This window comes from Triturus cristatus, chromosome 8 (genome assembly GCF_964204655.1).
Source record: "Triturus cristatus chromosome 8, aTriCri1.1, whole genome shotgun sequence".
Lineage (NCBI taxonomy): Eukaryota > Metazoa > Chordata > Amphibia > Caudata > Salamandridae > Triturus > Triturus cristatus.
Window position 1 is genome coordinate 326,155,265 of NC_140591.1, and position 27,581 is coordinate 326,182,845.

The following is a 27,581-nucleotide window of genomic DNA, read 5'->3' on the forward strand; positions in this document are numbered from 1 at the left end:
CCAGGAAATGTGGCATGCACAATCTTTTTCAGATATTGAGTTAGTAAAAGCAACAACAGAAAAACTAGACATAAATGAACGACTTATTTCGAAGGTTCAGGGTACTTAAGCAAAGATTTGCACCCCCCCCCCTCCCCCCCCCAACACACACTCAAGTCCAAAGTGGCCAAAAGCCTAATTCAGAGTTCCAAAGAACACCATAAAAAATAATTGCATTAAAAACGGAAAAAACACTTTTTTTGTAGTCTTGCTGGAGCCACCTTGGGGGAAAGCTGGCGTCAGAACAAGTTCAATGACCGGTCCCAAAAGCTGAGGTACCAGAGTAAGCAAATTCCTTGAGATGTATCAGTGTTGAAGGGTCTACAAAATGACAGATGTTCACACTGTGGACACCAGCATATTAAGCACTGCTGCCACTCTCATCAAGTGCATTTATGTCTGAAACACAAAGAAAAAAGTGACCTGCATGGGATGAACCCTTGAGGTATACTGCCTCTGACGGGAGCACGAGTTGTATCTTAAGTGTGAATGGCTGCCGTGAGGTATACAACGCCTTGATGGAGAGTGCAGTTTCTGTTTTGACACAATAACTGGTGAAGATAGAGCCAGAGGTTATAGGTGCTCTGCTGATGAAGAGGACCGGTTAGTACTGGTGCAGATGGTACTGGCAAAGTTGGCCCATTAGTAGATGGCAGGGCACAGAAGCCACAAAGACTGATGGTGATGTGCATCTGGGAGACCTAGGCGGCAATGGAAAGGATGATATGCTCGCTGGTGATATCTTGTGTAAAGGACAGAACGAACAGGAATACTCTGAATCAGAAGTTGGAGGAATTCTCCTCCTGAACTTCCTGACCTACTACACAGATAAGTGCATCCTCCTGAACGTTGTAGGTGGTGTTGAATGTTTCAACATTGAGGGTTCCTTCAACAGCGATAGCATTGGTTTCATCCACGCCAAGTGTTTCAGGACGAGTGTCTAAAGAGCCTCAATGTAGATCAAGTGGTAACAGTCCTCATGCTGGGCGTCAACCGGGAACGACGCTTTCCATGTCTGGATTTTTCTCTGGATCTCCCTCTGGAGGAGTTTTTAAAGATTGTTGTTTGGGCTATGGTAGAGGAAGACTCCTCTCCATGCCCCTTGTACCTACCTGACACAGACTCTTGTCTTCTGCGCCAAGGGAGTAGCCAGAAAATTAAAATACCCCCCACTTGAAATATACCTCTATTCAGATCGAGCACACATAGTGAGGAAATGCAAGTTTCCTAAGAAAAGTTCCTTTCACGCTTCTTTCATTTATTCATCTATTTATCCTTCCATCTATTCATCCACTCATCTGTGCATAGTTTCACCTTTACAGATATCCACACATTGCTCCATCCATCCATCTTTTCAACCATCCACCCATCGATATGTTCATGTATCCATCAATCTTTCAACCATCCAATCACGCTCTTCTTCATCTGTGCATTCTTCAATATTCCCATCCATTCACACTTTTGACGGTCAATCCTCACCCTCTTCCATTGAGTCATTCATTCACCCTTTCATCCTACCATTCATCTTTCTTCCATCTTTCACTTCACGTTTCCTTCCTTCATCTCACCCTTTTTCTCCTTTCATTCTTTTTCCCCGATTTATCTACCAATCTTTCTTCTCACATCCTTAAATTTTCTTTCATATATTACTCTGTCATACTCACTCATTGTTTTCTAATTATTCCTCTCCTGCGTTTTCTACTATTTAGCTTTTTTCTTTATGTGTTTCCATCCCTGTGCATGCCAGTTCAAAGCTCACAATCCTCCATCATGGTATTTGGTAGCAGTGCTATTTATCTTCATTTTGTCTGCAAAACTGCAGACATAAGTCCCATAATCAATCAATGAGTTATGGTTTATGTGGGCCCAGTTCACCAGCTTATGAGGGCCAGTGGGACCCCCCGCTTAAGCTGCTAAAGTGGGGAGTTCCCTAAGCCCCTGTTCTGCGCCAGTTCTTTTTAATAGTATGCAGGCAAACACTTCCCTGTCCATAAGGGTTCTCCTTGACATCTTCTGGCAATGGACACACGTCTCGGAGTGCTGGGCTTCTGGGAAATAAAACTATACAGACGTTGGTAGGATCAATCTGCCACTTTTTCCTAGCTCAAAAAAGGGAGTTTTACACATAAAGATGGCATTTTCAATAGTAAAAAAAAGGACAAAAATACTCATGATGCAAGATGAAATGCAATATGTAAATGTTTTGATAGATTTTTTCACCAAAAGAAATCCAGGATTTTGTTGCCAGGTGCCGGAAAAAATAACTAGAGCAACTATTGCTGACATGGTGTGAAGGGATACTGGTGGTATGTGCTTCGAAATAGGGATATTGACCGTTTTTAGAGCCTCTTCAAGATGCAGCCTATCCAGCTACATTGCCCTCCTTTGCTCTCACTTTTCTTTTAAGAATGTTTTTGGGAGTTGTTCTTCTCATTTTTTAGTTATTGACTACTTACATTGTAATTGTTTTATTTTTAATAAAATTAAATGAAAAAAGGTCAACATATTTTAATTTTTAAAAGTGTTCTGGCATCCTGCATATGGGCAGGACTATTCAGTGCTCATGATTATCAATGGAGACTCCCTGAAGGTAAACGAACCATGTTTCCCAAATCTCATTATTGTAGGTTTAAGACAAGGCTTTTGTCATACAAGGTCCTTGGGACTCTGAGAAGCTCACAATCTGCTAAATATAGTAAAGTAACTGCTTCATTGTCAGGTATTGCATTTACAATAGGCCACATACAAAATTCAGTACAAGGTCATAAGAACAATGCATCTGAATTCACAGTATGTATAGGGGGGATCTACATCCCCATCTGGAAGAAATATTTTTTAGATGGTGCATCAAAATATGAAATCTTGAACACACATGAGTATTTTAGACTGAATTGTTGTGTGGCACACAACTCTACGTAACTGCTTTAAAGTCTATGGACTTAAACATTGGTCTCTTAAGCAACAACACAAAGAAATTTTAACACCCTCTTCTTAAGAGGTGCAGATAAATATTTGAGATACTCACTCCCTTTTAAGGTTTAATAATTGAAATATTGTAACTATTGTTTTGTGAAAAATGCTTTAAAAGCTTTTCGTTTTTGAAAGGAGGGGATTTTTTTTATATTTGTCGAGAGACATTTTTACCCGTTTTGAATGCCACATGTATTCAAGAAAGTAATTAACATACCTAGAGAGGTTTTGGGCTCCCTCTCTCTATCAACGGATCTGTTTAATAAGACATTCACATTTTACTTTAAAACAACACATTATACATACAGCGTAGGGCAATAGGTCACCTTACTTCAACCACTGGCAATCTTGCTCTGTAAGTTACAGCATTTGTCCTCTTAATATGTGCACAGTCACCTAAAAAGAAGTGGCAAGGCTAGTGAGCTAATAATTTACTTCGCCAAGAATGTCATTGTCTCACCTTTTCAATCAGTGGCACAGACAATATAATTGTTTTAATTCGATTTTAATAATTTTATTTTGTTTCTTGTTGAAAATTATTTTAAGCACATAAGGTGTCAGAATGCTTTGCAAAAGGAGAAAAACTTTTACAAACATTTTTAAACGTGTTTATTGGAAGTCTTAGAAAACACTTGTACTGTAATTGTACTGTATTTACAAACCTCTAATCATATGTTAAGATTAATTAATATTGAATATTAGAAACTAAATCGCACCAAGAGTTTATTATCATGAGTATTCAAAGACTTGCTCTACATACAGCCTCTAGGGTGAAACGATAGAGTTAGAAATAGTAAATCACAGGAGTGATTTGTAAGAGCAAGATAGAAAGAGAAGTGTTTCAGAACATTCTTGAATAGTGTAGGGGGCAGTTACATTTCATTTAGAGGCACCTTCAGAATTTAATCTCATTAGTAATAACCGGGACCTACTGAATTGAGATTGTGTCCCGCAATTTAGATTGTATCCCTCTTAAGAGCCTCATGAGCATTTTTGCCTATTTCACATATATTTGGTCCAGGTTTAGTCGTTTAGTCGCAGCACATTCATGTAAATCAGATCTACGTTCCAAGATCGCAAGCGATAACTTTGGGGTGTGGGGTGGGGATCACCCTAAATAAACAAACAGAATCAAGGTCAGTGAGCGAAAAAACACATGCATCCCTTTGACAGCAGAATTTTGAGGCTCAATGAATAGAAATCATGAATACTATGTAAGAGGCAGGCACACAACAATTTTTAAAATGTCAATGCTTGTAATCTAGGATTCAAAATTATGAATAAAATAGTCTACACTTTACTAAAGACAATATTTTGTTCTCAATATTTTCAAATCGAGAAACGTTTCTTTTTTCAGAGAATCGTTGAAAAAGGAAGGCTGTATGCAAAGAAGCCCACTGTATCAATACAGCAAACTAAACAATATTGCAGAGGTTCTTTGAAGAAAACACATTGCAGCTGGTAGTGTCAACTTTTTAAATATTTTATATGAATCTCTAAAATAGCAACAGAACTTACCTCTACAATGTCATCATCAAACAGCAGCCAAAAATCATGACTTTTTACTATTGCAATATAATGTCCTCGATTGGGACCACTGTACAAAAAAAGAAGAAACAACACTTTAGCTATTTTACCTGTATCACTTTTCGTGAAGGCATCCTAAATAACTCTGGTACTGCTGAGCCTAATTAACTTAAAAATGATAAAACAATGCATTATGAATGACCAAGGAGAGTTGCTGTATTACAAAGGAAAATACTACTTAACCAGTAAGAATCTGTTCTTGGCATGTAAAGCTGTAGATTCAAATGCGCCCACCCACCTCCTCGGGTTCCTGTACCTGTTGCAGTATTATCTTACTTAGATACATACGCATGGACATCTCTATTCTACTCTTACTAACCACATTCTCACCCTCTGTGGGAAAACAATCTAACAATGGAGTCGATGCCCATGCGCACTATCATTGAAAGGAGTCACCACCTACCTCGTGACTGGAAAGACTTATTCGAAGAAAAACAACTTGCGAACATCCAGACCCAACACTAGATTGCAGGAGTATGCAAAGCATGTGAGCTGTAGATCAAATGCTTTGCACAGACTATACAGCAGTAATTTCCCAATGCGGTGGCTAACCTGTAGCTGTTGCAGTCATTTGAAAAAGTGTACGAAGAACTGCCTGGCCTACATTAGCTTGTTGTCTGGCTAACACATCTACACAATAGTGTTTTGTAAATGTGTGTGGTGTAGACCATGTTGCAGCTTTACAGCTGTCAGCTATAGGGATGTTTCCTAAAAAAAAGCCATAGAAGCCCCTAGTTTGCTGGCGGGATGCGCTCTAGAGGGAATTGGTCAAGTCCTCCTTGCTTTTGCATAGCATGTCTGAATGCATTTAACTAACCACCTTTCAATACCTGATTTTGAAATGGGACTGCCTATATAAGGCGGAGCAAAAGCAACGAAGAGTTGTTTAGTGTTACGAAAAGGGTTTTGTCCTTTCTATATAAAATAGCAGTGCTCGTTTAACATCTAAAGTGTGTAGAGCTCGTTCTGCCACTGAATCTGGTTGAGGAAAGAACACAGGTAACTCAACAGATTGGTTGATTTGAAAGGCAGATGCCACTTTGGGGATAGTGCGAAGAACCACGTTGTTTTGGTGGACTTGAAAAAATGGTTCTTCTATAGTTAATACCTGAAGCTCACTTACTCTCCTCAGTGAAGTAATAGCAATGAGGAAAGCAACTTTCCAAGTGAGAAATTAGAGTTCGCATTTATGCAGTGGCTCAGAGGGCGGACCCATTAGTCTGGTAAGGACAATATTAAGGTTCCACACTGGAGCAGGTGGAAGTATTGGTGGAATAACTCGTTTAAGTCCCTCCATGAAGTCTTTGATAACAGGTACTCTGAAAAGGGACAGATGCTATCTATTTTGAAGGTATGCAGCTATTGCAGCGAGATGTAATCGTATGGATGTGTACATTAAACCTGTTTGTTGTAAGTGAAGTAAATAACAAATAATGTTTTGAACGGCAGCATCTAAAGGGTTGATACGGTTGTTATTACAATATATAACAAACCGCTTCCATTTTGCTGCATAGCAAGCTCTTGTAGTAGGTCTTCTGGCATCCTTAATGATATTCATACAATCTGGTGGAAGATTCAGATAACCGATCTCTATGATTTCAGGTGCCGGATTGCAAGGTTGAGATGTTTGGGATCTGGATGTCTTCTCTCTCAATGGTTCTGCGTAAGGAGACTGGATGTGAGATGTAGTTTTTGATGAGGAACTACTGAGAATTCCAACAGGGTAGTGAACCAGGGTTGACGGGCCCATGTGGGAGCTACCAGGATTATGAAAATTAAAGTTGTGCTGTTCCTGAATGATCTAAAATTCAACAATATACAAAGGACAGTAGGCTACAGAGTCAAAGAGATGGGAATCCATTTCTTTGGAATGTAATGCCCTCACACACCCAGTTGGGTGTCATGCTTCATCATCGGGCTGCTCCTCGTCTGGCCGGCGCTGCAATGCCTGACGGGCTCCGATGAGGGGCACTTTGGCGGACATCTTTTTCCAGGGTCAGACTGATATGCATATGGCCATGTCTGAACTGGGGTGGCGGAGTGAGCTAAAGAATGATGATGGATTAAACCCAGATCAGTTGACTGGGGGTGAGTGCTTGCAATGTTCAACACTCCGTCCATCATCCCCATTGATTTTGCTTTGTTCGCCCTAAGTTGGCAGGGTATGCCCAGACTTGGGTCCCTTGCGCACTTTGCCACTGGATTCAAGCTAGCCTGGCTGATGATGGCTGATTAGCCAGAAACCGGTGCCAGGATGCTTGTTTCCGGTCCAGGGAAGACATGGCTTGGCAGTTCGGGCTGGACTGTTCCCATGAGGCACAGGGTCAGACTGATTTGCATATGGCCATGTCTGAACTGGGGTGGTCGAGTGAGCTAAAGAATGATGATGGATTAAACCCAGATCAGTTGACTGGGGGTGAGTGCTTGCAATGTTCAACACTCCGTCCATCATCCCCTTTGGTTTTGCACTTGTTGAAGTGTCATCATGTGAAATTAACCTTTTGAGATTGAGGTCTAGTATAAGCCTGAGAGAGCTGTTGTTTTTGGGTATGAGAAAGTATAGGGAGTATACGCCGGACCCTTGATATTGTAATGGTATGGGCTCAATAGCTCCCTTTTGCAGTAGAGAGAACCTCTTGTTTGAGAAGGTGCAGATGCTCTGGTGACATTTTGTGTGATCGTGGAGGAATGTTTGGGGATTGTCGGTAAGCTCCAGGCAATTCCCAGATTGGATAATTTGTAGGACCCATTTGTCTGAAATGATTGTATTCCAGACAGGAAGTAAACGAGAGACGCGTCCCCCGACAGGTGTAGAATAATCGGGTGGAAGAGGAGGCAAGTCACTGTTTATTTGCTACAGGGGAAGTATGGGGTGTGTTACCTTTACCTCTTTTCTTGCCATTATTGCTTTGAAATCCTCCTCTAAAGTAACCTCTTGAAGAGGGTGATTGATTGTTGCCTCTATACGAATTAGAGGTGTTGTCTGAGGATAGATTCTTTGAACCCCCCCCCCCCAACCTCCCCCCGTAGAAGGAGCGGCAAAAAGAACCCAGATTGGATGGGGACTGCAAAGCTCCCATGAATTTTTCGACATCTGTGTATTTCTTCATTTTTAGGTCTCACCTAGGCAGCGCATGCGCTGTATTGGTGGAGAGATGCTGTATACAGTATAGTGGGGGAAGCTCCGCCCATTTTCCATCTATCTTTTTGATTGGTCGAATTCCTAAATGCTGCAATGTGATTGGTTTTCCTCAACGTAATCCTGCCCCCTGACAGCCATGTCGTCATTTTTCTCCTTCCATAGCTATCGGCCCCTTTACTTTTAAAACTGTTTTGTTCCCCTGCCTCCCCCCGTTCCCTCCCGCAGTCTGTCACTTCTCTGCCCACCACAAACACCCCCACCCACTCCCGTTCCTGCCTTCTTGGACGACCACAGTTTTATTTACAATGCAATAGGACTTGCGTAAATACGAGTACTATTGCATTTGTAAATGCTTTTTTTTCTCCCTCTGATTGGCTGGCTGCATTCGCACTTTATTTTGCCTGACCTAGACTCTCGCATGAGTGCGATGCTATACATCGTACTCATGCGTGCCAAAAGTCCGCCTCTGCCTCTTTTTTAATAGCGGTTACCTCTCGTTTTCCAATGCGAGTCATAGAAGTAAGCCTACGTCATTGCATTTACCTTCCCATCTGAGGTTGGAAAGGCTTGGAACGCACGCGTCACTGGTAGTTCCTCCTTGTGACAGCGTGAGCCGGAAGTGCAACATCGGCGGCTGAAGTGTGTGCTGCTTGCAGCTTACACTCACGGAAGAATGCCTGGGGCTGTGATAGCAGAGAGTCCAGTGAGCTTCCGGAAGATGCTGGAGCAGAGCGAGGAGCAAGAGCTGGAGGTAATGCAGAATTGTGACACAAGCTATTGGATTTGTTGTTGTAAGGGCAACTCCCGACGCGGGCTAAGATGTAATTGTTGTGCGACACGAATAGGCAATTGTGGCGAACTCACTCCAGGTTATTTACAAGCATGTGTGCCTTTTTAGAATCAACGTCCTACTACATGGCGGAATGTTCTAGTTACTAAATAAATAGTCATACTTGCTTTCAAACACCTTGGACTTGATCAATGCTTGTTTTGTTTCTTGGAGGCTTCCGAAGACAGCTTGCAGTCCTTCCCAGATATGATTAGGGAAGTGGGAAGGACTGTCTCTGTTAACTGAGAGCTTGGGATGCATGCTGCTGCTGATACACAATGCGTGTGCCCGCCACGCACCAACTTCCTTCACAGTCCTCCATGCCTCTGGCAGCACTGACATCATATGTTGGCTGTAATAAATGACTGCATGCATCATTTTCCTATTACACGCATATTCTGACGTCAGGTCGCCCCTGTAAAAGTATGCAATATAATATCGAGAGATCACAGTCTCCTACAGGCTATCGCTTTAGAAGGAAGAAATCCGTTAATAACTGGTCAAACGGAAGTCCCACCATGTGGAAAGCACCAGCGGATTAAAGGACGTGCCGCGTGGGCCTTCCCAAGACAAAGGGGGGACGGATTTTATAAACTGCAGCAGTGCAACTGTAAATGTGCACTGGGTGCAAAAGTCTCATTCTGCACGAGTCAGTCAGTGGAAAATTTGGTGCAAAATTCTGCACCAGTGCTTTTTATAGATGCCGTAACACGGCGCCACTAATCTGCTTTTAAGGATTGACAGCACAGCCTCCCCGGGCCGTTCAATACACTTGCATTTTGTAAGTATACACTATGACGCCTGCTTTACATCTGGCAATGACACTCGGATTTGGGATGCTAGTAACAAAGCCCTTCCCAGCAGATCTCTCCGCTTTTTATCCCTCCCATAAACAATGCTGGCTCAGGACCAAAGCTGCAATTAACATTTCAAATTGGGCAACCAAGTGCAGTAACCAACGAATTAGGGCATGTTCATAGGAACTACCATAAAGGGACTCGGGGAGCTGCTCAAAGCTGTACTGAAAACCACGAACTGCACATCTGCCGCTATGCATTTACCTCAAGGGCAAACACCAACAAACAAATTACAGAATATTTTGCTCTGTTCAACCAGCTTTATAACCACACCCAAGACTTGCTGAACAAGCCCCTATTTTACCCAGCATCAACAAATCCCATACTTTTCTTTATGTACTTCACCGCTGTACTATCTTCGATAGTGTCTGCCATATGTATATATAGCAATATGTGTTTAATCACAGAGGGCAGGCGTTCAGAAATCATAGTAATTCTGAGGGCTAAAATTTAATCTGAACGTTGTCTCCATATCCACCCCATGTAAGCGCAAGCAACCAAGTTAAGTGAGAAAGCAACACTCACGCCTGGAGAATCTCAAAGGTCCCTTTGTCTCAGTTTAGGCCTAGCGTAAATTAAGAACTTTTTTTCCCCCGAGAAACTATACTATACATATTAGGCTTTGGGTAACTCTCCTTCAGCCATTAGGTTCTTTGGCTCAGGATCCTTCTACAGGGTTCATATATTGCCAACCACTTATTGGATCCGCCCAAAGGAGTTTCATTCTCAGTGCCTTTCTATTGGCTGTATGCCTGTATCACTTGACATTCAATTGGATGTTTGATGTACTATTTTACATTTGAAAAGAACGGTCAATGAAAACACTTTTGTCACCATCAGTGAATCGCATCAGACAGGAATAAAGCAATCCTTTTTCCTCACTGCAGCATTCATTTTCAGATGCTTTTATTGTGGATTAAGTGTGCACTTCCCCAACCCACACGCTGACTGATCAGAAATTCAGAAGTCATCTTCAAACATAGTGAATCATTGTTTCACGATTCCAAGACAGCAACCATGTGGACAGCAACATGGCTGCCATCCTGCTTTTTAGTACTTTTACTAGTGTCCGTATATTTGATCCTGTGCGCTCGATTTGGGGCTTGTTTTTTCCAGGTGCAGAAACATTCTATGGCGACATTAAACAGGGTTGGCTACAGGCCACTCCTGGTGATTAAGTAAAGATTGCAGTTTGTGACAATGTGTCTGTGTAAGATGTGCCAATACAGGACAAACAAAGGCATATGGAATTGCTGCCTGCATGCGTTTGTCACAGTAAAGCTAGACCTGATGGCTTTACAAAGTATAGGTTGAAAACTGTACTTCATGATTTGTGTTGATCACCATAAAACGTTCAGGAAATTAGTCATATAGGATTACACTGCACAGTAACGAAGGTGTCTACTACATCTTATGCTGAAATGTCTCTAGCGTTCTGAAGCATTTCTGCCAGGGTGATAATGTTTTAACATATGCTGAAGGTATGTCTCCAAGTCTTAGACATTACAGTACCCTTCTTTATGTTTAATTTGCAATCGTAAAATGTATTTATGTAGTGCTTACTACCCCTAATAAGCCACTCAAGCACTTTGCAGCAAGTAACACACTAATTCAGAACCTAAGGTTAGAGGTAAATAGGTAGTAATGTGAGCTTCCTTTTCATTGAATGATGAGCTGTGTTAGGTCTGTGCTATTGAGATCTCATGCATTTACTTTAGTGTTTCGAATAGGGATAGATTAACTGAATTGTATTAGTAAAGGGTGGATATGAGATGCTATTGGGAGTGATGGGTATGTGTGCCTGTTTGTTGGATGAATTAAAAAGAAAACAAGCATTGAAAATGCAATAGGTCTCGCCTTTGATTAAGTTAAAGCCATTTGCTTTGCTAATGGTATTGTATAGCAAAGCAAATGGCTTTAACTTAATGAAAGGCGAGACCTATTGCATTTTCAATGCTGGTTTCTAAAGAAGTGTCTACAACAGGTCCAAATAGGTGTTCCTTATCAAAGGGTAGGTTTAAAATAGAGGCCTGGACTTCCGGTTTGAACCCTGAAATTCTGAGCTAGGCGTGCCTTCTTAAAAGGACACTGATGTTAACAGCGCGAGCAGCAGTGTCAGCTGCGTTTAAAGCGCACCCAATGGAAGTGTTGTAAATGTGTTTCCCTTCCTGAGTGAAATCATGCGCCTTAGTTTTGAGTTCATCTGGCAAAAACCTGCGCACTTGTTCCAATTCGTCATAGTGAGCCCTTTCATATCTCGCTAAAAGAGCCTAGGTGTAGGCAATACGCCAGTGATTGGCTGCCTGCACAGCTACTCTTTTGCCAGAGGCATCTATAAGTTTGGATTCCTTATCAGGAGGAGGCGTATCCGCTGTTTGTGAGTTTGCCCTTTTGCAAGCGTTACAAACCACTAGAGAGTCTAAGGAAACTTGACCCTTGATGTAGACAGGGTCTGTAGGTGCAGGTTTATATTTCTTATCTACCCTTGCAGTAGAATTCACACGCACCGGGTCCTTAAACATGTCGTCTGCGTGTTTAAGCATACCCTTAAGCATGGGTAGTGTATGAGTTGCTCTTTGAGAAGAACTTAAAATCTCAAAGAGAAAATCCTCTTCAAGAGCATCTTTGTGAAGCTGAACCCCTTGATAATGAACAGCCCTATTTATTAATTCTATGTACCCTACATTGTCGTCAGGTGGAGAGGGTTTTGAAGGGTTTAGATCTGGGTTATTATCAGTGTGAAGATCTGTATTGTAATCAGTCCATGAATCAAGACTTTTGTCATCTGATGCATCCCCATCCCCATCATCCTGGTGGTCAGGTTACTCTGGTTGTGGTGAATTTGTAGGTATAATCAGCAAATTTGGGTCAAGTGGGGAAGGAGGTGTAAGAGGAGGAGGAGAAGGATTGGTACCTGCATTTTTCTTTTTAAGGGGAACGTGGTACGCTTCCTCAGTTTCTGGCTTGCGTTTAACTGGCAGTTTTGCACGAATAGGTCTAGTTTTAGGATTAATAACAAGTTCTTTCTGTTTCGGGTCCGTGTTGGAAGGCAGGACGTCGAAACAAGGCTCTTTGGATGGAGTAGGAGGAGCGGTTTTATCTTTCGGTGCCGAAGGTTTCGATGCAGAGATGTTTGGATTCTAAGATTTAGATTTCGGTGCGGAAGGGATAGTCACGAGGACGCGTTTGGATTTCCACACCGAAGGATTCGGTTCAGTGCCCGAATGGAGCCGACTGGTTTCCGAGCCGGAAGGCTTTGGTGTGTGTTTCGCTGCAGAGCCCGAAGGCAGGGCATTTGAAATGTGTTCTCGGTGTCGAACTTGGCCCGAAGGCAGAGGAGGGACCGGAGCCTTTTTCTTGGGCATAGTTTGGGGCAGGGGAGTAACAGTTATGTTATGTTGTGTTAGTAGTGTTTTATAAAGCGCTCGTTCACCGGATTGGTTTCTTGGCGCTGAATCTAGGAAATACCAGAGAGTTGGATAATTCAATTGTAAGCCTGAATGTACAACCAAGTTTTAAGCAGTTTTCTGAATTTCAATAGGTCAGTAGTGGACCGGATTTCCAGAGGGATCGAATTCCATAGCTTAGGGGCCAGGGTCGCATTCCTGGCTCCTCCTTGTCGCTTTAACTTGAAGGTGGGGATTGATAGTAGCTGAAGGTGAACCGACCAAAGGTTTCATGAGGGGGTGTATCTTGAAATGAGGCTATCTATGAATCCAGGGCCCTGACCATGCAATGACTTGAATACCAAGCAACCAATCTTAAAAGCACAGCGATGGGGCATAGGGAGACAGTGCAATTCCCTCAGAAGGGGGGAAACATGGTGCCACCTAGGTTGCCGGTAGATCAGTCTAGCCACCTGGTTGTGGACTATCTGCAGCCGTTTCATAAGACCAGCTACTAAACTAAGGTAGATTGCATTAGAATAGTCGAGAAGAGATAAAACCATGGGCATTACAACCTGTACCAGTGCGGCTTGGGTCAACAATCTACTTATCTTTCTGATTTTACGCAGCTGGTAGGCACAAGAAGATATAACAGATCCCACATGCCTTTTTAAGGACAGGTCATTGGATATTAGAACTCCAAGGCTCTTGGCAGATGAGGAGGGGGTCCCAGTTCTCCTGGCCAATAGTGGGGACCCCAGAATTTCTGGCTGCCGCCGGTCAAGATTAATTCAGTCTTTCCTGGGTTTAGTTTTAAATGATTTCTGTCCATCCAGTAACTGATGAACCGCATGGTTGACTGAAATTCCGAGACTGAAAGGGGTGAATTATCAACGGTGAAGAGTAGCTGCAGATCATCAGCATAGTTGAAAATAACAGTTTTTCTTTCCTTCAATGACCTGATCAATGGGAGGAGATATAGGTTAAATAGAAGTGGAGAGAGAGGATCCTTGTGGCACCCCGCACATGGTACTTTGCTTTGGCGCCATAAACTGAGCCAGGCGAACAGCCTGGGAGCGGTCCTCCAAAAAGGAGCAAATGCAGCTTAAAGCTGGCCCCTAGATGCCTGTTCTTTGACACGGTCCACCAGAATACCATGGTTGACCGTGTCAAAAGCTGCGGATAAGTCTAGCAGCACCAGGGCCTGAGGAGTACTCTTATCAGCTTTCTCCCATAGGGCGTCCATTACTGCAGTAATGACTGTCTCCGTGGAATGGGCGGGACGAAAACCCGCTTTGTGTGGATCAAGAAAGTTAGTTTGTTCCAGAAAACTGGACAAACACTTTGCCACATGGGCCTCCAACATCTTAGCCAGATATGGAAGCAAGGAAATAGGTCGATAGTTGGACAGTGTCAGGGGGCCAGCTCCAGGTTTCTTCAAAAGAGAAATTACAGTAGCTTCTTTAAAAGGTTTAGGTACACAGCCCTGAGATAAAGAATCATTTAGCAGGGCAAGGGCAGGGCCTGGCAGGGCAGTAAAAATCTCCTTTAAGACATGTGGGGGGGAATGGTCCGTAGGAGAGCCAGAGCTGACTTTAAGCAGAAGGCTATGAAAGATCTTAGCATCAATGGGGGAAAAAGTGTCCAAGGTACCTGAGTTTTTGTATACGGTGGGGGAAACTTCCTGGGCTATATGAGTAGGAATGCTAACCTTGATAAGGGAGATTTCCTCGATAAAAAAGATGTTCAATTTGTCACAAAGTTTGTGAGGGAGTAGGCTTGCTTAATACCCTGTCTGGGTTAGACAGTTCCTCTACGATGTTAAATATTTCTTTAGATTGATTGGAGGAAGTGAGAATTCTAGATGAGAAGTGAGCAGCTTTGACATTTAGAATGCATTTTTTATATTCCCTCATGGCCGTTTGGTAGGTTGCTTTATCTTTTGATGAGTAGCTCAACCTCCACTTCCGCTTCAATTGACGGAGCGTACGTTTTTGAGTTTTTAGTTCAGGAGAGAACCACCTCTGAGCCTCGAAACGGCTAGTTATTCTCGATTTTTTCCAATGGTGCATGTTTGTTACTAGCCTCCAGTAGCCAAGTTGAAATAATTTCCTCTTGGGTATTAACATCAGGAGTATACTTAGGTATTGTGTTAGCCAGAGTGCTACTGAAGACATTCATATCAATGGCATTCCATTTACATACCCACCCCACCCCCCCTGGTTTGGGTTTTGCTCCTGATGGGGACCTCTAAGGTAAATTTGATCAAATAATGATCTGACCAGATACCAGGTGTTATAGATAGGTCAGATACTACCAAGATAATGGACCAAAATTTGGTCAAAAGCATGTCCCTTAACATGAGTAGCTGATGATAATTATTTAGTAATTCGGTCAGCTCAGCAGATTGCGGCCCTCCTTGAGTATCGTTTGCCCAGTAATTGAAATCGCCTATCAATAGAATCTCGTGTGATCTATTGCCAGATTAGAGACTTGTTCGCCCAATGAGTGAGGAAATGAGGGCCTATGAAGTGGTGGTCTGTAAAGAAGAATACATACTAGCGGGGCAAAGTCTGATTCCAATTGGATTACTGTATTATCGACTGCAGGGAGACAGAGGGGATTAAGGGCGCTAAATTTAAACTCTTGGCGTATGATGGCCGCGACTCCCCCCCCCCCCTGTTTACCTTGAGGGCGGTTAGTGTGGAGGATATAGTACTCATTTGATAACGCCGCCAGTATATCAGGTGAGGAGTCAAGGGTAAGCCATGTCTCCGTAAGTAAGAGAATATCCGGTTTTTCAAAATCCAGAAGGGTAAAAATATTGAGCTGGTGTTTAACCAGGGATTGCGTGTTCAGATAATGAATTGAAAGCTTTGAGCACTTATATTTATGTTGGTGAGCTACACTATGATGTAAGGGCTTGTTAACCTCCGGAAAGGAATTCCGTGGTAGCCAGATTGAGTGAGTCATCAAATTCATGCTGATATCGAGGTTTAATGTAAATGAGGTGGAGTGAAGCTTTCTAAGTCCTAAGGAGGAGTATGTACGAGTTTGGGCATAATAACTGGGCCCTGGGCACGGTTGGGTGTGGACGGGCTTGCCTTTTGCGCATCGCCGGCGCTCCCGTGCTTTCGCCTGCATTTGTGTCTAAAGAGTGACTGAGACTCCTCCTGCCCTTCGCTATTGGTCGCCTCAGCTGGAAAGGACCGGCAGGCTGGATTCAGCTGATCGCCAGAACCGGCGATGACCTAGCAACGTAGCGCAAACAAATTCAAGTTACAGACAGTTAAAATGTTTCAACAGATAAAAAAAGTATCAGCAATTAAAAGAAAGATTTCAACAATTTCATCAATTTTAAAAGCATAACAAAATAACAGGTTGCGTTCTTTCAGTGCAACACCATTTCTTAGCAGTACTCATGGTACGCTGACCCTGCGGAACATCTTCTTCCATGTCGGAATCTGCTTCGGACACGGAGATGTGTTCTTCATCTTCCTCGGCTCCTTGGGCGTCGAAGACCTCGTGGTCGGAATCTTCTCCATAGAGATCCAGAGTGGAGTCGCTATATTGCTGGTGCATTTCGTTACATCGAGCACGACCGTCACAGACTGTCTTCTTGGATCAAAAAGACTGGCAAGCGTTGCAGTCTTGATCGTTGTGTTTCGGGGACAGACACAAGTTGCACACTTCATGCAAGTCGGTGCGCAGATACTTGGCGTGGAACCCGGGACAGAATTTAAATGCAGTCCGTTCAATCGACAGCCGGACGCCCGACGCGGCTAGGCCCAACGGCCTTCCACAAAGTTTCCAATCGAAGATTTCTGAGCAAATACGATACGCGGAGAATGGGAAACGGGATCGAATAACAATACCGTTGAGGGTAGTGGATTGCGCACCGAGGGGAACCAGAGAAACGCTGTCAAACCGGAGCGCCGCAATTTACGTCCGAAATGGATGGCGAAAAAAAATCCAACAATGGAGTCGATGCCCATGCACACTATCACCGAAAGGAGGAGTCACCTAACTCGTGATTGGAAAGAATTCTTCGAAGGAAAACAACTTGCAAGTATCCGGACCCAGCACTAGATGGCAGGAGTATTAGGAGTATGCAAAGCATGTGATCTTCATCGCACATGCTTCGAACATACAACATTTACAAAGAATGGCACTATAGGTATGAGGCAAAACTTAAATTCAGGTGCAATAAATTAAAGACAAAGTTAAGTTTCTCATGGGAAAAGTTTGAAAGAGAGTAAATTCATACTTTTTCAAAGGGTAGACTGTTTCAAACTGTCTGGCAGGATGATAGTGACCTTGTCGCAAATCATCAAATTCTAACTACATGGAGTGGATTGAGAAATTGAAAATGCAGTATCAGTTTAGGTAAGCTAGCATCGAGAGAAGCACCCAACTACATTAGTCAGTAAATAACAAGCAAAATGCTCTCTCCCTTAACAACTTGGGTAGAAAGGTCTGTATTTCAAAGTTGATTCTCACAGTCTTACAATGAAAGTTCACTAGACTTAAAAAAAACAAGTCAATACAAATCACCACCATAATAGATTAACTTCAAATCCATTAAGCACATCTTAAACAATTAGCCCCAGACGTAAAATCACCAATTACTTATAGTGTACATCTTAGTGTTTTTCATGCTAACACATAGAGAAAATACTAATATAATCAGGCAACTCCCTTATTGCTTAGTTGGTGTCATGACCATTACATTATTTGAAAACATGCACTGCCCCAGAGCTACCCCTCTATATTATTTTAATGAAAGCAGCAAACTCAATGCATTTTGCCTACTCCTAATTGTATTGCGTTAAGATAGAGGATGAGCAAATCTTTTTATATGCTTAAAAATTGTGTACACATCAATGGCATGTGTTCCAAGTCATATAGGAGCGGAGGTCGTAGATTATAGTTTCCTGTCCCTGTGCTGATGCCAACAACCCACCCACCCCCATTATATACCATCCTCAGACACGGCGCAATGGCCGTTTGGAAACAAGAGCCGATGCTTAGTGAGGGCATCTGCCATCTCAGACCCTGAAAGATTGGGCTGCCTTGCACATAGTGTCCTTGTTTTGGTGACTGGCGATTAGCCATACTCCCTGCTGTAACAACATTCGTAATGGGTGAATTCCATTGATCTTTTCTAGGGACTGTGATAGATATGTGGGCCCTGGGTTGATAATAAGAAAACTGCGTCCTTAAAAGTGTCCGTGGTTAAAATGGGCCCACATGAATGTCAAGCGTGAAGGTACCATTGTTTGAAGGAACTTTAGTAAAGTTTAATCCTATGCTTGGCACGGAGAGAGACTTTCAGAAAAGTCAGACTCCGAGTGGCTTTCAGCCAGTCAAGTGTTTGCCATGGGAACCTCAGTCTATAAACAGGGTGTTTTTGGCTTAAACAAACATACATCTGCACTGGAGTTTATAACCTGTTGTTTTGGATTGCTGAAGTTAAAAAGAGTGTGCAGGATTAAAATGATTTGTGCGCCTATCAGGTGTTCTCTGGCTGTGCGATTTCTTCATTACCTCCATCTATCCCACAGAACAGACACACAGCTATGGGCAAAAGGAAAGTGAGTAAGGTTTGTTACCAGCACAGAATTGGAAACATTATGTAAATCGAATGAGTCCACAATACTCGAAGGAGTTGACTTTGAGACTATGTTTCGCTGCTACAGCTTTCCAAGTTGTGATTGGGGTCAGTACAATAGTGTTCTAACAGTATCAAATCAGAAGGCTGTGCAATATGGAACCTGGTGCTTTTGAGATTGTAAATGGAATAAATTGCAATTTCAGACAGAAGCTGAAAGACTACCTATGAAATTCACGATACACTTGCTGGCTAAGGCCTATTCTCAATGTAAACTTTGAAACTTCAAGATGGAGCTACAGAAAGCACATAGTCTCCCCTTATGACCAGCTAGGAATGATAGGAGCTCTCAACCAATCCTGATTAGGATTGGAGACTTTCACCTGCCAGCTAAATTGCACTGGCTAAATGCCCAAAGAATATACGAACCCCAGAAGGGTGTTCACATTTTTTTTACTCCGATTTGAAAATGTTGCAGTGTACAAATGTGGAATAAACAAGGCCAAGTTGACCAATGTAGAAATCTGGTTGTCCTGCAAGTTTCAGCCAGATTAAAAGTTCAATTCAACCACTTGACTCCTAAGGTTTTGTCCACACCTGTGCTGAGCCCTTTCTTGGTTGTTTGGGTCAGTTTGCGCTTAAGCCTTTCTAACGTTTTTTTCCCCAGAAGGTATCGAGGACAAATTTGTGTCCTTCTTCCCAACATCTTGGGAATTCTATAGGTACCCCCTACAGAGAACTGAGAAATCAGCCAAAATATAGATAATTAAAAAGAAAATTGTAAAAAATTGGGGGAAAGGTGTTTTTTTCTCTCCTAAAAATGACAAACAAAAGGTTTTTAAGCAGCAGAATTGTTGGTAAAAAAAATGTAACCTCAGTTTTGGGAATTTTTTCAAGCGTTAGTCCATTCTTGTGGTTTCTACTTATCTGTAGTTTGTGGTAGAAGCATGTGCGAAACACATGGATAATCCCAGAAAGTTATACATTTCACAAAACTGGACAAAATTTCTTATTACGGAAGGGGTCAAGTGTGTAGATTCCTCATGTTTTTCGCAAAGAAACTAATCATTGAAATAAAACATTTATGAAAAAAGTAGGAAAAAATAGCAATTGGTGATAAGTTTTTTATCTGGAATTTCTTGCCCAAATGGCCGATTTACAAAAGAAAGAACCTGTTTTGGCAATATGGGTAGCTGCAGAATTTGGGCCCGGACTCAGCCGCCAACCAAGCAAACCTGCTAAACACTGACATTTTGGAAAACTAGACACCTAGGGCAGTCCAGCATCTTGTGAACTGCATAGACCTTACTATCTTTAATTAACCATAATGTCCTGCAAACATTAAACGTTTGCTAAAACCCACATTTTCCTCAACTTTTCTGTTATTTCCAGAAGCTGTGGAGATCCAAAAAATACCTATAAGCAAGCGTTCCCATACTTCTCCCAATAAAAATAGTACTCCACTAGTTTGGCTAGGTCGAGCATCTGTGACATGAATGCATCAAACCTGGGACCATGGGAAGACCATATTGACTTTGCATGGTCCTTGGTTTGATCTGTTTCCGTTGCAGTAGGATTCTAGTAACATGCTTCCCTCTGCTCAAAGTCCAGTAGTTTCTCGATGGTGCCCTTGGACATCAGAAGGTTAAATTCCGGCATCAGATTGGGGAGTGTTCCTCAGAGTAGCTCTGGTGCAGGAGCACTGCGGGTTGTGGAGGAAACAAAGGGTAGGGGTATAGTGCATTTGAACACCTTGTAGCACCCACCTGTCAAACGTGATGGCTCTTCAGCCAGGGAGTAAATGTCATTCTGCCTCCTACCGGCCAGGTATGAGCTTGGAAGAGTCAAATAAAGAGTATTTGAGAGCTCAGTGGCAGGGAAGGAATTTGAGTCTTGCTGCTCTGCTAGCTTGAACGATGTCTGCTGTTGCCATTGAGAGCCCAAAAGGATTGCGTTAGCTGTTGCTGTACAAGCTGGGAGAGCAGGCCTGGTCTGTAAGCTAATCATCTGAAATAGCCTCTGTTGGGGAAATTATTTAGCTGGTGTCCATTGCCCCAGAGAACTGTCCTTGAATCATTCCAGGGACAAATCCGCTTTTCTGCAAACACCCAAGAGCCATCTATATCCATGAGGGATGCTTGCAGGTCTACAAAAAACCCAGTTGCTCTCATCCACGCATGTTCACAGAGTATGACATTGATGCCAACTGCACTGTCAATAGAGTCTGTACTGTCCAAGCCAGCCAAACATATACTTGGCTACATCTTGACCATCCTGGGTCATTTGGGCCAAAGAGGCCCATTGGCCTCTTTGGTAATAGTTCATAATATATGGCTGTACCTTCCTGAGAGTCAAACTGCAATTGAAAGACCTAAATGCTAGACTAGCTGAAGGAAATATTCTCTTTCTGAAAGCATGAAGTCTTTTTGATTTCTTATTCGGATAATTGGTCAGTAAGAAATTTGGATTGACCTTACTTCTTGAAGCTGGAACAATGACTCTCCAGTGTGGATTCTTGGTTAGGATGTCTGGGTCACTGGAATCCAATCTATGCTGCCTCGCCACAGGCCAAGCGAATGGCATGCGACAATCTGAATCGGCTCATGCAGGCAGAAGAGCATCAGTATAGGCTTCTTTAAATGGCTATAATGGCTTAAATGAAGCTGGCCCTGGTTAAAGAATCTTAGTTAAGACATTTGCTTGTGTCTCAATAGCGGGCAAATGCAATTCTAGTGTTTCAGCTGCCCTCTGAACCATTACCACAAATGAAGCACTTTCATACATTTGTGGCCCAAGTGGACAGTCAAGATCCATTTCAGGAGATGTGCCTAGCTCACCAGCATTTTGTACGTAAAGATACAATGCATCATCAGTATAATGAGGAGGCAGCAATCTGTCTCCTTCCTCCTCATATTCAATGTCCTGAGGGATAATTGTACCCTGCACTGTGAATCCTCTGCTGATACTTACAACAAGGCAGAAGTCTAGGATTGGAATCCTGGAGTGGGCCGACGTCCATTTGGAGTCTGAGACCAGAATCCAGATCGGATCAGCGCTGGAGGAGGTGGGGTGGATCTTGGCACAAGGCAAACTCAGTACTGGAGTTTGTAAGGGCCTAGTTGCGGGTCCCAACAGGGCAGACAGAGTTGGGGGCGGACCCACCAGCAGAAGCCAGGCTCAAGACCCCTGTGGCTTTGTGAAGACTGAGTGAGCCAGAATCGCAACAAAAAACTGCAGCATGGCCACTTTGTACACTGCAATTTGCTATAGGGTAGATGATAGTCCAGCATACTAGGGATACCACGTAACTACTTGCAGAATCAGTTTGAACACAGAAGGCATCGGGGGGAGTATGATCTTTTCCATGACACCCTCAAACTTTCTCGTTATTGGCAGAGGTGGGCTGAGTCCCGCTTGTCTTTCTCACACTTGTGCTTAGACTTTGACTTAGGCATTAGAGTGGGAAGTGGGCTTTTCCTGAAGCGGCCATGTGACCGGGCCAGTGATAAGGCCAACAACCTAAAATGATAGAGGGACCAATTCAACAACTGCAGCATGTTTTTATGTTCAGAGATGAAGAGTTTATCATCCCCTTCACAAATCATCTTTGGGTACATGAGACCAGATTCGTCAGCTTGAACCCAAGTGTTTCCAATAGGGAAATATTTCCATAGTGGACTATTTTTTTCGGAGTCATCAGAAGATCAACAAGGTTAGGTGTAAAGCTCTGGATATGCATCGAAGGGTCCGGAAAGAAAATAACTGACATTAGATAGCTCCACCCAGTCATTTCCGGGGAGGTAAAGAGTAACTGTAGAACAATGTAGCTCCACATACCGCATGCAGAACCACTGCTGTAAAGAAATCTCAGGATCCTGTCTGGCACCTGGGGATATTCTAAAGGCGCAGCTAGAAGTATCATCAGAAACAGTTAGTTTCAACTGCCCTTGTCAGGAGCTGGACTCTCTCTCCTTTTCTGAACACATCAGCAGCAGGAAATTAGTGCTTTTCAGTGAGTGATAAGTAAAAGTGAGTTACAGATGGGTTGATCATGTAAACTACAAAAACATACTTGACCCGTCTAATACATTACTCATCAATATCAGTATGCAGCCGATCAAACATTAGAGATTAATGGATGCAAATTTTACCTTCCACAGTGAACTACCACAGCAACAAGGTCATACATTCTATCAGGATTGGTGGCATCTCCCGATGTGTTAAAAAGTCGAAGCTCCAATGGAAATACTACTCTATAAGAGAGCTTTGTGTATCGATGCAGTTGATCCATATACTTGAATCTTTTTAGATGAAGAGCTAGAATCATAGGCAGTTTTTTTACTTTCATCCTGGATGTAGAAAGAAAAAAATCACATATTAAAGATAATATGATTTACCTGCACCGCACTAAAGGTAAAAGACAATGCAATACGCATGCTAGTTGCATTCTGGTCACTAAAGATACCACTGGACAGAGGCTACCTTTCTATCTGTCCAATGACATTACAACTGAAATGCAGGAAGTGATAGTGCAGGAATCCAGCCAAACAACAGACAATTAAATATCAATAAATAACAGGGGTATGTAGCTTCATGCGTGAACATTTTCAAACTATCTTTAATATGGCTAATTATTACTAGCAAAATGTCCACCAACATACTCAACACTTGACCTGGAGAGGGGAGACAGAGCTTCCTCTTAATCTGAAGTACGCTGGACATCCTACTTAACTGCAGCAAAGGTTGGACTGGTAGTGGGAGAGTTGCTGCAGGCCACTAAAGCTCTCTTGTTTGTGCTTCTATGTTTACTATAGTATTTGCTTTGTTTAACTGAATTATGCTTTATACCAGTTTGAGGGCCAGGCGGACTAGCCCGGCAAAAGCAGGCACTCTTACATAAGCGGCAATCTAGTGTTGGATGGTCTGCCCATACAACGCCAAGAAAGTGACAACAATGGATTCAATATAAGGGAATTTAAATACCAGCAAGACCAGAACGGTAGGGGAAGATTTAAAATGGCATGGAAACGTGCTTTAGAAATGTGGAAGAGTGGCTGAATGTCTTTTTTATAATCAAGATTTTTTCCTTAAAGAAATCCAACAGTTTAGCACACAACGACGGTGACGGTGGAATGTAACTTTCAAGTGCTATTGGATTAGTAAAAGAGCTAACTAGCCTAAAAATTTCCTTGCAGGAGTTCTCCACGGTGTTAATTCGATTTACAAAATAGTCTTTTCTAGCCAACTTCTTTTAGAGCTTCCTTGTAAATCAATTTAGCCATAGGACAGTATTCTTTCCTCCAAAGGCGTTCTTTATGTTTATATTGACTTTTTTCTGCTCCGAGTTCCTCAGAGAACCAGGTGGCCGATGGGGAGTTTCTGAGGGATTCGCCTAACCTAACTGGGGCTAGGTTATCCAAGGCAGCAGAGATCCACCAGGTCAGGGCATTTGAGTCAGTTAGGGTCATTGGTAAGTTGAGGTTGACTTTGCGACAGTACCGGGGCCGAAGGATTCCGGCGTGAGTTTCTTCCAGTTCCTTCTAGGCGTATTATGCGTTTTATCGCCTAGTTATGGGGTTTCTCTAATACATGAGAAAGGGACCAAGAAGTGGTCTGTCCATACCATTTGTTGTGGGGGCTCAACGACCAAGGACGTTTGAGAAAACCAGATTCAGGATGTTGCCCGCACGGTGGGTAGGGAAATACATCATCAGATGAGATGCATGAGTGCAGTCGGGGTCCAAAATATGTAAATTAAAGTCTCCTAGGACAGTGCAGTTTGCATAGAGTTTAGATTTCTGCACACTGAAATTGCAGAAATCTAGAGTTAGGCTGAGAGCGCAACCAGGGGGTCTGTAGATCAAAAGTCCTGCAAGAGAGGATGTAGGTTCAATCTTTAAGCAGAAATGTAGTCCTTCAATTGAGCCCATATTTTGTAATTCTGAAGAAGCGATCTCCCAGGCGTCTCTCACAATGATAGCTACCCCACCACCTCTTATCTCCAGATCGGTTAGCACAGCATACTTTAAAGCCTGGCAGGATAGCTAGAGCCAGAGCCGGTCTGGAATCCTCTTCTAACCAGGTTTCGGTCAGGAACATCAAATCCCAATCATTATTAAATAAAGATATCCATATGTGTTCTGCATGTTTAGGTAGAGACCTGGAATTAAGGCAGGCTTTTACTCGGTCTCCTGGGATCATTAACCTCATGCTTAGTGGGGTTGCTCTAGTGTTTCCTTGTGGTCCCTCAGTGTTCCCTATGACAAAGTTACAGTTTTTGCAAAAGGGAGTTCTTCACTCACTAGATCTATAGCATGACCACCTCGGCATGCCGTCTTCCTCCGACTCAAAAGGGAGTCTCGTGTCCAGAAGATGGTAGTATTTTTATTGAGGGGGGCAGCATGGCTGGCGTTGGCATTGGGCCGGACGCGGACGGGCTTGCCTTTGGCGTGCCAGTGGCATGCCCGCTGTGAGCCCGTGCACATATATGCCTTAAATGTGTTGCCACCGAAAATAAGGCAAGCCAAGGGGGAGGAGCTGCGTCCCTCCGCACAAACGGCCAAAACAGCCCTGTCAGACCGGGTTTATGGTGAATGTGTATTCTATACTTACAAGGAGCATCCGTGAACTGCAGACTAACATGCACGGCCAGTTGTAGAGATTAGTGGCAGCACTGAGCAAGAAGTAAACCCAGACTTGAACGAGTTAAGATCCTTCTTAAATTTGGCAGAATATAACTCAAGCAACAACAAATGTTGCTAAGCTCAATTACCTGCTAGCATGCTTCCTAAATAAAGATGTTCAGTTTGCTTATCCTTCTGAAAAGATGAAATTATCAATTTGTTGTGAAAACCATCTTAAAAGTTTCAACTTCGAGTTAAAATGTTAGTTAATGTCTGATGGTATTAAGGATGGAATTGGGGAAGAGCTGTGTTAAATTTAAGTTCAGAAGGGATATTTAGTTGCCTATGCTTCAAAGACACGCACTAGTGGAGAAGAGATGTGGAAAAGATGGTTGCATATATGTGGGTCAATAATTCAGACATATCTTGTGGGACACAAAGTTTGTTAAAAGGAAGTGATCATAAGCTGCTAACAATTTGCTTACCGTAGATGGTATAATGAATATCGCTATTCGTAGAGAATCACCTTGGAGCAAGCAATGCAAATGCAGAGTTCTTATATTGCATGCCAACAAAAAAGTGGCAAATCAGAAAAGAGGCATGGAGTGAATACAAGAGTGAAGGCATAAGTTATGAGGGATATAAAGCTATTCAGAGAGAGGAAAAGAAAAAGGATAATTTGAAGGAGTGTATTAGAAGTAAGGAATCATTTGAGAATAGTATAACCAATAAATGGATATCGAGAAGGCAGTATAACACAATTCTGGAAAGTCTTCAATGAACTATCTTGAGAAAATGAATTCATACATCTAGGGGGGAAGATTGTTCCACTGGAGACATAGATGGCTAGTGATAAGACCAGGACATTAAATGCATCTGGGAATATTTTTATTGTATTTATATAGCGCTTACTATACTTGAAGAGGCGTTGAAGCATTTTTCGGCAAGTAGCAGAGCATATGCATGACAAAAAACAGTGAAGCTTAGTTTCTGGAATCTCCACGAGAATTAAATGTGAAAAAGACCATAAGAATGTGGCTAGAATGATTAAAGTTAGGTGAGTGTCACAAAACTATGTCCACCATTGGTGCCTTTGGTATGCCTTGACATGTTTTAGGAAAAAGTTGTGTTTGCCGTGGTTAGCCCTTTTCAGTTACGAGTGGAGCAAAGCAAATATTTTCTTTTGGAAGTGGATTACTTAGTAGGCATACGAGGAAGTTAAAGAACAGGAGAATATGGAAAGTGTTAACCTATATGTTTCATCATATTAAAACAAGAAGGGGTTTCAGTGTTTGGCGCGAAATAATCATGTCAAAACTACTTCAAAGCAAGACAATACTTGCACAGCCAAGACACAGAATGCACACTTACTTCTTTGTAATACCCTGGAGGTGTGTTTTATCCGAGAGATCCAAGAGGCTATTGAAAAGGGCTATTCAACAAGAATGGAAAATTTGAGTACATTGGAAATAAGTAATATGGGCAATCGTATGAACATATTCTATTAAAACTGTATTGCTGGTTTCTCAACATAAAAGGTAATGAGAGTGAGAACTGAGAGTTCATGACGTATGCCTGGTTGTTTAAAAGAGCCAAAAAGGTTGCACTTAAAAAGCAGAATTCCTTTAGGCGTGTGCCTGTATTCTACTGAGTCAGGGTTTTGAAACGCATATTTCTCAGATACATATGAGGGCAAAACTGTTATTTCTCTGGCACAGGGGGTGGAGGCCAGAACTGACATTACATTATCCTGTATTCACAAATAGAGGGACAAAGGGCTTTTATACACGAGGTCCAGCACAGTTGCCCAAATGCAATATGAAAATTAAAGTTGTGCTGTTCCTGAATGATTTCAAATTCAGCAATATACAAAGGATAGTAGGCTACAGAGTCAGACATTTGGAATGAAATGCCCTCACACACCCAGTTGGGTGTCATGCTTCATCATCGGGCTGCTCCTCGTCTGGCCGGCGCCATGGATGACAAAATGAAAGAGAGACCCTTTACAAAATGACCACAAACTAAATTGCATATGATTCAGAGAAAAACCTCTAATATGCATTGAGTTAATCACAGCACCTTCCCAAATACCCAAGTAGAGTTGAGCGTGTGTGTGTGTATGTATGTATGGGAGGGGGAGGCGGTGCAGCAGGGGTGGGTAATGGGCAGGGGTCTAGTTGTTTCGTTCTGGTTCCCTGAATGACGTCATTCTGTTCTAACCTGTCAGTAGTCAGCCCCCCCTCCCAGAGTATTGTCACTACAAAACTAATTGAAACAAATCACCGTTAACGGCAAGTATAACTTCCTAAATCATGAATAGAAAATAACTAGGGCTCCCGGTTTTATGTTTTTTTTTTGCCATTTCCATCTGTATTTGTCCATATTTATTTTTTGCTAATTTTATCTGTATTTACCCATATTTATTTGGGGTTTTGTGAAAACATTAAGCTGCAATTAGTAGATTTCTACATTTATTTAACCGATAAATATGCACTCATGCTTGAATGTCTGCCAGGTTTCAGTGCTGTGAACACCTG

At 42.5% G+C, this 27,581-nt stretch overlaps 1 protein-coding gene across 1 annotated transcript in view; it reads right to left on the bottom strand.

Annotated features, from left to right (window-relative positions):
- Positions 1–27,581, bottom strand: part of USP12 (ubiquitin specific peptidase 12) — a 417,457-nt gene that overhangs the window by 28,124 nt on the left and 361,752 nt on the right. The window contains exons 7-8 of the mRNA XM_085621622.1: positions 22,573–22,770; positions 4,528–4,606 (exon numbers count right to left, since the gene is read on the bottom strand). Of these exons, the coding sequence (XP_085477748.1) occupies positions 4,528–4,606; positions 22,573–22,770 (277 nt within the window). The remainder of the gene's footprint in view (positions 1–4,527; positions 4,607–22,572; positions 22,771–27,581) is intronic.